Source organism: Jaculus jaculus, chromosome 1 (genome assembly GCF_020740685.1).
Source record: "Jaculus jaculus isolate mJacJac1 chromosome 1, mJacJac1.mat.Y.cur, whole genome shotgun sequence".
Lineage (NCBI taxonomy): Eukaryota > Metazoa > Chordata > Mammalia > Rodentia > Dipodidae > Jaculus > Jaculus jaculus.
The window spans coordinates 161,335,530-161,348,215 of NC_059102.1; the positions used below are offsets into that span (position 1 = coordinate 161,335,530).

The 12,686-nt window shown below is 45.4% G+C and overlaps 1 protein-coding gene across 1 annotated transcript; it reads left to right on the forward strand.

Annotated features, from left to right (window-relative positions):
- Positions 1–70: 70 nt before the first annotated feature.
- Ccdc87 (coiled-coil domain containing 87) lies at positions 71–2,621 on the forward strand. The gene has a single exon (XM_004656475.2). The coding sequence runs from the start codon at positions 81–83 to the stop codon at positions 2,619–2,621; it is 2,541 nt and encodes an 846-aa protein (XP_004656532.2). The 5' UTR covers positions 71–80.
- Positions 2,622–12,686: the final 10,065 nt, after the last annotated feature.

A 12,686-nucleotide genomic window follows, 5' to 3' on the forward strand; every position in this document is an offset into this window, starting at 1 on the left:
TGCGACCTTGGTTGCCTCAGTAACCATTTGGCGTCCCCCCCCTCCCCTTTGCCTGATCGGTGGGCGTCGGCGGCGCTGGGATGGAGCCCCACAATCAACAAGAGACCGAGCTCCAGCAGATTTATCACCGGTTGCTGAGTCCGCTGTCACTCTTCCCCCGCAGGGCGACGCCCCCAGAGCCTCCGAAGCGCCGCTCGCAGGAAGCCCCCACCCGGCTGCAGTCGGTGCAGCTGGCCAAGCTGAGGGTGGCACCGCTGTGTCGCCTGGTAGCCAAGCGGCTGGCTGGCTGCGCGCTGTCGGCGCGGGTCACTCCCGAGGACCGGCGCCATCTCACCGAGGTCATCCTGGACGAGCTGAAGTGCAGCTGGCGGGATCCCCCTGCCGAACCGAGTCTGGACTATGAAAACAACCAAAAGCTGCGGAAGCGGATCGAGTCGTACGTGCTGACGTGCAGCGAACAGCTCTTCGTGCGCTACCTGCACCTGCTGGTGACCCTTCCGTCCTCTAGAGGGGTCTTCACCGAAGCGGCCACTCTCAACCGGCTGGCAGTTCACCTTGCCAGGGACTGCACAGTCTTCCTCACCGCTCCCGAAGTCTATCGTTGCCTGCTGGCGGATTTTCAGGCCCTGCTGAACTTAGAACAGACCGGTGGCCGAGTGTACAAGGCACGTCCAGTCTGTCCCACTGGGACTTTCAAACTCTGTCCCATCCCCTGGCCTCACAGCACCGGCTTCTCCCAAGTGCCATGCTCCAGCCTAAACCTGAACTACCTCATCCAACTAAGCCGCCCACAAGACATCTTCAGTGAGCCCGAACCGGATCCAGTGACAGAATTGAAATCCATTCCGGTGCTGAAGAGTAGAAAGCCTCTCCGTTGGCTGTCTTCCATAAAAAAAGTCAAAGAAATGGTGGCATCCAGCCACCCTGGGATTCCCACCAGCGCGATTTCCCGCTTTCCTACTTCTGTCTACACCCAGCTACAGCGGGGTCAGTCCATGCCCTGTCTGCGGGAGGGCTGGAAGCTGGCGGATGAGTTGGACCTTCCTCCACTCCCCTCTCGTCCTCTGACCCCGCTGGTCTTGGCTGAACAGAGTAAACCAGAGTTGACTGGGTACACTGCGGCTGAGGATCTGAAGAACATAAAGAGTATGAGAATGGACTGGACTCACTACTCACCGCTGGACTCGGGCTTGCCTCCCCTCCTCGGGGTCCTGACCCGCCGCTTAGCTGCAGAGCAGCGCATGGAAGACTTGCAGAAAATGTTGAAGAAACTGCAGGAAGAAGAAGCCTCAGGGGAGTGGGACGTCCAGCCTCCCAAATCTTCTCCACTTCACCCACAGCCAGTGACTACTACTTTCAAGCTAAGAAATCAAGTTGCCGTTCAGGTAGCTGCTGTGAGACTCTCTGACAGAAACTTTTTGGACTCTTTCCATGTTGAGGGGGCCGGAGTCCTATACAACCACCTAACTGGTGAACTGGACCCCAGAGATATAAAAGAAATGGATATTGATTGTCATGTTAGCAATAGCACCAAGGAGGTCTACAAGGAGTTGATGAGCAGGGTCTCTACTGACCACTTACGTTTTGACCAAGGACCTCTGGTTGAGCCTGCAGTAGACAAAGATCTGTCAACCTTCTTGTCCTCAAGTTTACTTTATCAGAGCAATCAGAATCAAGTCATCAACCCTAATCTAGCTGGATTATACTCCAGGAGGGCACACACTCAACAGTTCTACCCTGAGAAGTTGCCTTCTCTCTCATCACTCCAACAGAGTAAAGGGGACAAACGGACAAACATAGGGACATGGATGAGCTGGTGGAAGAGCAGTATGTCTTTGGATGACTACGTCAGTTTCCTCGCCACTCAGGAGACAGATTTTCTCCATGCTATCTTCCAGATGTGTGAAGAAGAGGCTCCTATCGAGGTCTCGGTCCCTGTCAAAAAGTCTGTAGAAATTCAGCGCCCTCCTCCCTTGCAGGAAAATGAGGAGCCAGACTTTGTGCCAGGGGTGTGGGACTGGAGCTCGGGGGTAGAAAACAAGCAAGGAGCTGGAAAAATCCACATCCCAAGCCTACAGAAGCGTCTAGAACAACTGTGGTCCATGTTGGAGGTCCCCGACAACAGCCGGCTGGACATGGTTATCAAGTACAGTTCCAATGCCCGCCTGCAGCAGTTGCCGGCATTGGTCAGGGCCTGGGAAAGAGCCCTGAAGCCCATTCAGACACGGGAGTTGTGGTTAGGGAGACTGGAGTGGTTTGAGAGACAAGCCTCGGACCCCAACCGCTTCTTCCAAAAGCCCAGCACTGTCTTGAATCGTCTACTGGAAGAGAGTACGTTCCGCAACTTTTTCCATAAGAAGCTCAATCTAATGGAGTCTTCTCTGGTTTCCCTGCTGAAGAAGATTGAGTTAGTCTTTGGGGAGCCAGTGACCTTCAAAGGGCGGCGCTACCTGGACAAGATGAAACAGGATAGAGTGGAGATGCTCTATTGGCTCCAACAGCAGCGGCGGGTTCGACACCTGACCCGAGCCCGAAAGACCTCGCAGAGAGTGTCCCTGTTCAAAAAGAGCAGCAGCAGCAGCACTTTAATAGTTCCTGGGAATAGTCCCATTACCTTCTAAGCAGCTCAAGTGCCCTCAAATCCTTTCCTCAACCCCAAACACTGGGCAACTCATGTGGACCTCTTGAGGGCTTTGGAGGAAATACAGATATCTTTATCTGGGTGTGCATGACTCACTTAAATTGTATCTCAGACTACAAGGGACTTAAGTCTTGGGGAATTCTAAAAAAAATTTAAAAATCCCCACTTATGTCAATAGCCATGCACAATACAACCAAAATCTCATACCAAAAGCACTGAGATGGTCCCTTGGAGTACACTGTGATGGCGAAGGTCACAGAGACCAATAATTTTTAGAATAATTCAGTTTAGCATTCCTGTCTCATTAAAATTGGTGAATTAGAGCCCCAAATCATTCTTTTTTTTTTCCTTTTTAAATTATTTATTTATTTATTTGAGAGACTGAGAAAGAGAGTGAGAGAGAAAGAGAATAGGTACACCAGGACTCTCAGCTACTGCAAACGAACTCCAGATGCATGTGCCACTTTGTGTATCTGGCTTACATGGGTCCTGGGGAATTGAACCTGGGTCTTTTGGCTTTGCCAGTGAGTGCCTTAACTGCTAAGCCATCTCCCTAGCCCCTATTTATTTGTTTGTTTCTTTATTAGAGAGAAAGAGAAGCAGAGAGAATAAATATGGGTGCACCAGGACTTCCTTCCACTGCAAATGAATCCCAGATGCATGTGCCACTTAGTGCATCTGGCTTTACATAGGTACTAGGGAATCAAGCTCAGCTCCATAGGCTTTACAAGCAAGTCCCTTAACTGCTAAGCCAACTCTCCAGCCCCCAAATTATTCTTGATTTAGGCTCAATGACATAATAATTAAGAGCAAGGGCTCTGGAGTTAACAGACCAGTAGATGTGGGTTTAAATACTGCCCATATACCTTTGGGCAAGTTGCCTAACTTCTCTGCCCTTGGGTCATTGTATGAAGGTATTTGGTCCAGGTTGCAACTTCTAATGCCTATTGGTAGGACTGAAAATTTTCATTAAATGTTTTTACTTGTTAATAAGAGCACTGGGGGAGCTGGGCATGGAGACACACACCTTTAATCCCAGCACTTGGGAGGCAGAGGTAGGAGGATTGCCTTGAGTTCAAGGTCACCTGAGACTACATAGTAAAATCCAGGCCAGCCTGGAGTAAAGCAAAACCCTACCTCAAAAAAAAGAAAAAATAGGGCTGGAGGGATGGCTTATGGGTTAAAGCATTTGCCTGCAAAGCCAAAGAACCCAGGTTCAATTCTCCAGGACCCATGTAAGCCAGTTGCACAAGGGGGCATACGCATCTGGAGCTCATTTGCAGTGGCTGGAGGCCCTGGCGCACCCATTTTCTCTGTCTCCCTATCTTTGTCTTTCTCTGTATAATAAATAACTATATTTTTTAAATACCCTTTATTAAAAAACAATAAATAAATAAATAAAAGCACTGGGGGGCACTTGCCTGCCAAATGCACAAGAGGGCTCATGCATCTGGAGTTTGTTTACAGAAGCTGGAGGCCCTGGTGCACCCATTTTCTCCCTCTCCCTCTCTCTCTGCCTCTTTCTCAAATAAATAAGCCAAAGGACCCAAGTTCGATTCCGCAGGACCCACATAAGCCAGATGCACAAGGGGCACACACATCTGGAGTTCAGTTGAAGCTGCTGGAGACCCTGGTGTGCCCATTTTCTCCCTCCCTCTCTCCCTCCCTCCCTCCCTCCCTCTCTCTCTCTCTCTCTCTCTCTCTCCACCCTGAGACTATATAGTGAATTCCAGGTCAGCCTGAGCTAGAGTGAGACCCTACCTTGAAAAAGCAAAAATAAAAATAAATAAATAGGGCTGGAGAGATGGCTTAGCGGTTAAGCACTTGCCTGTGAAGCCTAAGGACCCCGGTTCGAGGCTCGGTTCCCCAGGTCCCACGTTAGCCAGATGCACAAGGGGGCGCACGCGTCTGGAGTTTGTTTGCAGAGGCTGGAAGCCCTGGCGCGCCCATTCTCTCTCTCTCTCCCTCTATCTGTCTTTCTCTCTGTATCTGTCACTCTCAAATAAATAAATAAAAAATTTTAAAAAAATTAAAAAAAAATAAAATAAAATAAATTAATTAAAATAAAGTAAGTATGGTAAAGGGAACTAGAGGGTAAAGCATGTATTAAGACAACCAATGTAGGCTTCACTAAGACAAGATCTTTATAATATTTATTAGGGGCTGGAGAGATGGCTTAGCAGTTAAACGCTTGCCTGTGAAGCCTAAGGACCCCGGTTCCAGGCTTGATTCCCCAAACCCACGTAAGCCAGATGCACAAGGTGGTGCTTGTATCTGGAGTTCATTTGCAGAGGCTGGAAGCCCTGATGCATTCATTCTCTCTCTCTCTCTCTCTGCCTCTTTCTCTCTGTTGCTCTCAAATAAAAATAAACAAAAAGATTAAAAAGAAAGAAGGGTTGAACCAGGGTCCAAATGAACTCCAGACAAATGCGCCACCTTAGGCTTCTCAGGCAAGTGCTTTTGCCACTAAGCCATCTCTCCAGCCCAATTAGGACAAGATTTGAGTAATGTCAAGAAGGAGGTATGGACATTTGGGAGGAGAACTTACTTGACATCAATTGCAGAAGCTCCAAGTAAGAACGCTCAAGATATTCTAGTAAGCTGGAGCCAGTAGGGTCAGAGGGGTCATAATAAAATGCCAAAAAGCAAGTTAGGTTCTATATAGAACATTGTAGTAACTATTTTCAGAGACAGCCTAAGCTTATATGCACATATGCGTAAGTATTATCTATGCAAGTATTTTTGTTGTTGTTGTTTTTGAGGTAGGGTCTCACTCTGGCCCAGGCTGACCTAGAATTAACTATGTAGTCTCAGGGTGGCCTTGACCTCTGCCTCCTGAGTACTGGGATTAAAGGCATGCACCACCACGCCTGGCTTATGCAAGCATTTATAGCTACACAAATTGAAGTTTGCTATACCCATTTTCCCCTTCACTTTTTTGTTTGTTTGTTCGTTTTTATTTCTTTGCAAACAGAGAGACAGAATGAGTGCACCAGGGCCTCTAGCTGCTGCCAATGAACTCCAGATGCATGTGCCACTTTGTGCATCTGGCATTACATGGGTACTGGGGGATCGAACCTGGGACCTTAGGCTTTGCAGGTAAGCATCAAACCTCTGAACCATTTCCCCAGTTCCAAAGAAAGAATTGGGTGTGTCTAGGATACACCTTGTAGTTTGTTTGTTTGTTTTGGTTTTTCAAGGTAGAATTTCACTCTAGCCCAGGCTGACCTGACCTGGAGTTCACTATGTAGTCTCAGGCTGGCCTTGAACTCACAGCAGTCCTCCTACCTCTGCCTCCTGAGTGCTGGGATTAAATGCCTCTGCCACTGCTTTTCATTTGTTCTACATGCCTTGGGTTGATTCAATATATATTAAATACATATAAGTATATATCCATGGGGCATAGAGGTACACAGCTTTAATCACAACACTCAGGAGGCTGAGGTAGTAGGATTACCTTGAGTTTGAGCCAGCTGGATCTATAGAGTGAATTCCAGGTCAGCTTGAGCTGCCTAGAAAATAAAAACAACAAAAAAATACATACCCAACATATAAATAAACCTGCCTCATTTTTCTTTTTTTTTTTAATGCAAGAGACAGAGAGAGAGAGAAAGAGAGAGAGAATTGGTGTTCCAGGGTCTCCAGCCACTGCAATCAAACTCCAGATGTGTGTGTCTCTTTGTGTGCATGTGTGACATTGTGCACTTGTGTCACTGGGTCTGGCTTACATGGGACCTGGAGAGTCAAACATGAATCCTTAGGCTTCACAGGCAAGTGCTTTAACTGCTAAGCCATCTCTCCAGACCTCATTTTTCTTTTATGCTGTGTAGCCCGCTGGCCTGGAACAGCCTACATAGCCCACAATTTCACTGTTCTGACAACTATATAGTATTCCTATGTGGGGTTTTTGTTGTTGTTGTTTGTTTGTTTTGTTTTTCCAGCTAGGGTCTCACTGTAGCTCAGGCTGACCTGGATTTCACTATGCAGTCTCAGAGTGGTCTCGAACTCACAGTGATCCTCCTATCTCTGCCTCCTGAGCGCTGGGATTAAAGACGTGTGCCACCACACCAGGCCTCATTTCAAATTTTTTAGTCTATGCATATCTAGCAAGTGAAAAAGATAGTTGTTAACTTAATGTGGTGGCACATACCTGTAATTCCAGCACTCAGGAAGCTAGAGCAGGAAGATTGAAACCAGTTTGAGGCCAGACTGGTCTACGGTGAGTTCAAGTCCACTCTCAGCTACAAAATGAGACCCTGTTTCAAAAGCAACAACTTAAGCCTGGCATGGTGGCCTTTGCTTTTAATCCCAGCACTCAGGAGGCAGAGGTAGGAGGATCACCGTGAGTTCGAGGCCACCCTGAGACTACATAGTGAAATCCAGGTCAGCCTGGACTAGAGTAAAACACTACTTTGAAAAACAAAATATAAATATATGTATATGGCTGGAGAGGTGGCTTAGCAATTAAGGCTCTTGCCTGCAAAGCCAAAGGACCCAGATTCAATTCTCCAGAACCCATGTAAGCCAGATGAACAAATTCGAGCTAGTGCAATAGTGGCATGTCTATTATGGGAGAAACCAACTGGTCTCTGATTAGATTGGACTGATCCATGGTAGGGAATACATAGCTGCTACTGAACCTAATCAAAAGCTTATGGCTGGGGAGGTCATGAGCCCCAGAAGTGTAATACCTGCTCTTGTCTGGCTATAATGCATATATTATGCTCACAAACTGCCCTGTATGTACTTCATATATATATATATATATATATATATATATATATATATATATATATAATTCACATACATATACATGTATATATATATGTATATGTATACATGTATGTGTATATATGTATATGTAATGTGTAATGTAAATGTACATGTATATGTATATATGTCTGTATATATATATATATATATATATATATATATATATAATTAAGTAAAAATACTTTATTGTCCTCTTGTATTTGCTTTATTTATTTATTATTATTTTGTTTTTCAAAGTAGGGTCTCGCTGTAGCCCAGGCTGACCTGGAATTCACTATGTAGTCTCAGGGTGGCCTTGAACTCATGGCGATTCTCCTACCTCTGCCTCCTGAGTGCTGGGATTAAAGGCATGTACCCTCATGCCTGGCTGCTTTATTTATAATTTTTAATATTTTTATTTTTCTTTATTTATTTGATAGAGAGAAAAAGGGAGGGAGGGAGGGAGGGAAGGAAGGAGGGAGAGAGAGAAGGAGGGAGAGAGAGGGAGGGAGAGAGAGAGGGAGGGAGAGAGAGAGAGAGAGCACGCCAGGGCTCCAGCCACTGCAAACAAACTCTAGACACTTGCACCTCCTTGTGCATCTGGCTTATGAGGGTCCTGTGGAATCGAACCAAGGTTCTTTGGCTTTGCAGACAAATGCCTTAACTGCTAAGCCATCCCTCCAGTCCTATTTTTTAAAACTATTTTTATTTATTTTAATTTTTTTGTTATTTATTTTTTTTTAAATTTATTTATTTGAGAGCAACAGACACAGAGAGAAAGACAGATAGAGGGAGAGGGAGAGAATGGGCACGTCAGGGCTTCCAGCCTCTGCAAACGAACTCCAGACGCGTGCGCCCTCTTGTGCATCTGGCTAACGTGGGACCTGGGGAACCGAGCCTCGAACCGGGGTCCTTAGGCTTCACAGGCAAGCGCTTAACTGCTAAGCCATCTCTCCAGCCCTTTATTTATTTATTTGAGAGAAAGAGGCAGAGAGGGAGAGAGAAGGAGAGAGAGAGACAGAGATAAATGGGTGCGCCAGGGCATTCAGGCATTGCAAATGAATTCCAGATGCATGTGCCACCTTATACATCTGGCTTATGTGGGTCCTTATGTGCAAGCAAGTACCTTAACCACTAAGCCATCTCTCCAGCCCCTGTATTTGCTTTATTTCTTGCTTTACAAAATTATGAAGTTCACAGCTTTATACCAAAATGTAAAAGGCTAGGCTTTCTGTTTATAAACACTTTTCAATCAAGTGTTGCCTGACTTTTCTTCTAGCCCATATTCAATATTTAGAAAAACAAAAAATCAGACACCAAGGGTGATGGAGCAGCTCTAGGACATCTACTTCTTTTAACAACCTTTTATTTTATTTTTAATTTTTTATTTATTTGTTTGAGAGTGACAGACACAGAGAGAAAGACAGATAGAGGGAGAGAGAGAGAGAATGGGCACGCCAGGGCTTCCAGCCTCTGCTAACGAACTCCAGACGCGTGCGCCCCCTTGTGCATCTGGCTAACGTGGGACCTGGGGAACTGAGCCTCGAACCGGGGTCCTTAGGCTTCACAGGCAAGCGCTTAACCGCTAAGCCATCTCTCCAGCCCAACAACCTTTTTTTTTTAATATTTTATATTTATTCATTTGACAGAGAAGGGAAGAGAGAGAGAGAGAGAATGGGTGCTCTAGGACTTCTACCCACTGCAAACAAGCTCCAGATGTGTATGCCCCCTTGTGCATCTGGCTAACATAGGTCCTGGGGAATCGAATCTGGGTCCTTTGGCTTTGCAGGCAAACACTTAACTGCTGAGACATCCCTCCAGCTCCAACCTTTCCTTATTAACCCTCTGTCTGCCATTCATGTGGGCTACTACCTTGAAGTCACAGCAAATCTGGAAACTTTAGTCACCTTATCTCCTAGCAGAGCCATGTAAGACATACTTGGGTTGGAGGTGAAGCTAGAGTTTATTATCTGCTAAGTAGTAGGTTTGGTTTACATGAAGATTCCATATCCATCTGCATATGGAAGTGAGTATAACAAAAAGCATATCCATTATACCCATATATTAATGCTACTGCCACTTTTGGTTAGAGAATCTTCTCTTTTCAGATGGTGGTGACCACTGGGATGACCCAAAAGGCACAATAGTGCTGAGAAGTGACAGAGCACTGAAACGCCTCTATCATACCTTCTAAGGCTCAGGGTCCATTGCAGAAGAGGTGGAGGAAAGAATAAAAGACAAGTCAGGCGTGATGGCACATGCTTTTGGGCCCTACCTCAGTAAACAAAAACAAACAAAAATTATAAAAACCACCAAAATCTTATTTGAGTTGTGATCTCATTTCTCCTATATGAAATTTCATCTTCTTTTTCTTCTTCTTCTTTTTTTTTTTTTTTTTTTTTTGTTTTTCGAGGTAGGATTTTGCTCTAGCCCAGGCGGGCATGGAATTCACTATGTAGTGTCAGGGTGGGCTCGAACTCATGGCAATCCTCCTACCTCTGGTCCCAAGTGCTGGGATTAACGGCATGCACTACCATGCCTGGCTTTTCTTTAAAATAATTTTTTTTTGGCCAGGTGTGGTGGCACATACCTTTAAACCTATCACTTGGGAAGCAAAGGTAGAAGAATCACTGTGAGTTCAAGGCCACCCTGAGACTACATAGTGAATTCCAAGTCAGCCTGGAGCAGAGTGAAACCCTTCCAAAAAACAAAACAAACAAAAAAAAAAAAAACACCAAACCTAAACTAAAATAAAAAATTATTTATTTCTAGGGGGGCCAGATAGACAGAGAGAATGGGCACACCAGGGCTCCTAGCCACTGCAAACAAACACATGTGCCACGCTGTGCATCTAGCTCTACCTGGTACTGGGGAATCAAACCTGGCTCCTAATTGGGCATGGTGGTGCACACCTCAATCCCAGCACTGGGGAGGCAGAGGTAGGAGGATCTCTTTGAGATCAAGTCCACCTTGAGACTACATAGTAAATTCCAGGTCAGCCTGGACTAGAGTGAGACCCTACCTCAAAAAGCCACAAAAAAGTAAATTTTTAAAAATTGAGAATAGCCACTCACTTCTGTAACTCCAGCACTGAATGGGAGCAGTGATGGGAAGATCACTGGGGCTTTCTGGTCAGCCAGTCTAACACATAAGCAGCATGATTTCTTGGTTCATGAGAAACTTTACCCTAACCTATTTTTTAAGATATTTAATTAATTAATTAATTTGACAGAGAAAGAGGGAGAGACAGAGAAAAAATGGGCATTCCAGGGCCTCCAGCCACTGCAAACGAACTCCAGTTGTGTGCGTAACCACCCCTAGCATCTGGCTAACATGGGTCCTGGGGAATTGAAGATGGGTCCTTTGGCTTTTTGCAGGCAAACGCCTTAACCACTAACCCATCCCTCCAGCCCATAAACTCTTGTTTCAAGGAAATAAGACATACATGAACTGATAAAAGAGGCATCCTGATATTCTCCCCAGACAAGTGTGCATAGGGCATGTGCGTTTACACACCTAACGTGCATACATGAGTGCTTGCGTGCACACACCCTGACTATAACCCGCTACTTTGCAGATTTGCTCAGCTGTTTTTTTTTTTTTTTTTTTGAGGTAGGATTTCACTGTAGCTCAGGCTATCCTAGAATTTACTATGTAATCTCAGGGTGGGCTTGAATTCATGGTGATCCTCCTACCTCTGCCTCCCGAGTGCTGGGATTAAAGGCGAGGGCCACCATGCTAGGCTTCAGCTGTTTTTTTTTTTAATAATATGTATATTTTTATTGATAGCTTCTATAGTTCCAGACAACAAACCATGGTATTTCCCTCCTTTCCCCCACTTTCCCCTTCATAACTCTGCTCTCCGTCATATCCCTTCCCTCTGTCCATTAGTCTCTCTTTTAATTTGATGCCATCATCTTTTTCTCGTATTATGAGGGTCTTGTGTAGGTATTGCTAGGCACTGCGAGGTCTTGGGTATCGAGGCCAAATTGGAGGTATGGTCTCACTCTAGCTTAGGCTGATCTGGGATTCACTATATAGTCTCAGGGTGGCTTCAAACTCATGGCAGTTCTCCTAACCTCTGCCTCCCGAGTGCTAGGATTAAAAGTGTGCGCCACCATGCCCAGTTTAAAAAATACTTTATTTCCAAGGAGAGGGAGAAGAGACACGCACACACACACACATGGGGGTTGGGGGGACGTGTATGCCAGGGCTACTAGCCACTGCAAAGGAATTCCTCTAGATGCATACACCACTTTATACATCTGGCTTTACATGGGTACTGAGGAATTGAGGCCAGATTCTTAGGCTTTGCAAGCAAGCGTCTTAACCACTGAGTCATCTCTCCACCCTGGGCTATATGAGACCCTGGGCTATATGAGACCCTGGCTCAAAACAAGAAAAACAAAATATCAGAGCTGAGAGCAGTGACTGTTATTTTCCCAAATGTAGAGTGCTTCCCAGGGACTGCATGATGTAGAAGCAAATATGAAAACTACTTCATTCAGAAATAATGTGAGAATTGCTGTCTTCTATTAAGCCAGACACTAAAGAGATTTGCAAAAATGTAAAACAGGCTAGGGAGTAGCTGAGTGGTTAAAAACTGCTTACATCAAGCAAAGCTTGCCAGCCCAGGTTCAATTCCCTAGGTGCACAAGGTGGCTCATGTGTCTGGAGTTCATTTGTAGTGGCAAGAGGCCCTGGTGCATCCCATTCTCTTTCTCTCCCTGTATCTCTCTCCTTGTGAATAAAAAAATAAATAAATTTACAAACAAAACAAAAAATATAAAACAGACATACTTCTCTCATAATTTGTTTTGTTTAAGAAAATATAATTGGGCTGGAGGGATGGCTTAGAGGTTAAGGCATTTGCCTACAAAGCCAAAGGACCCAGGTTCGATTCCCCAGGACGCACATTAGCCAGATGCACAAGGGAGCACGTGCATCTGGAGTTTGTTTGCAGTGGCTGGAGGACCTGGAGCATCCATTTTCTCTCTCTCGCTCCCTCTTTCTCTGTCAAATATATAAATAAAAATAAAATATTTTTTAAAATATAATTGTCACGTGGCATGGTGGCACATGCTTTTAATCCCAGCACTTGGGAGGCTGAGGTAGGAAGATCGCCATGAGTTCAAGTCTAGCTTGAGGCTGCAGAGTGAATTGCAGGGTTAGCCTTGGCTAGAGTGAGAACTTACCTCAAAACCTCAAACTTCTAATCTTCCTGCCTCCACTCCCAATTCTTTTTTCCATTTGACACTAACCTTACTCTGACCCTACTTCCCAGACCCAGGGG

Bases quoted from the DNA above. Each gene is read 5' to 3' on its own strand.
- Ccdc87 (XM_004656475.2), top strand. From the start codon at position 81: ATGGAGCCCCACAATCAACAAGAGACCGAGCTCCAGCAGATTTATCAC.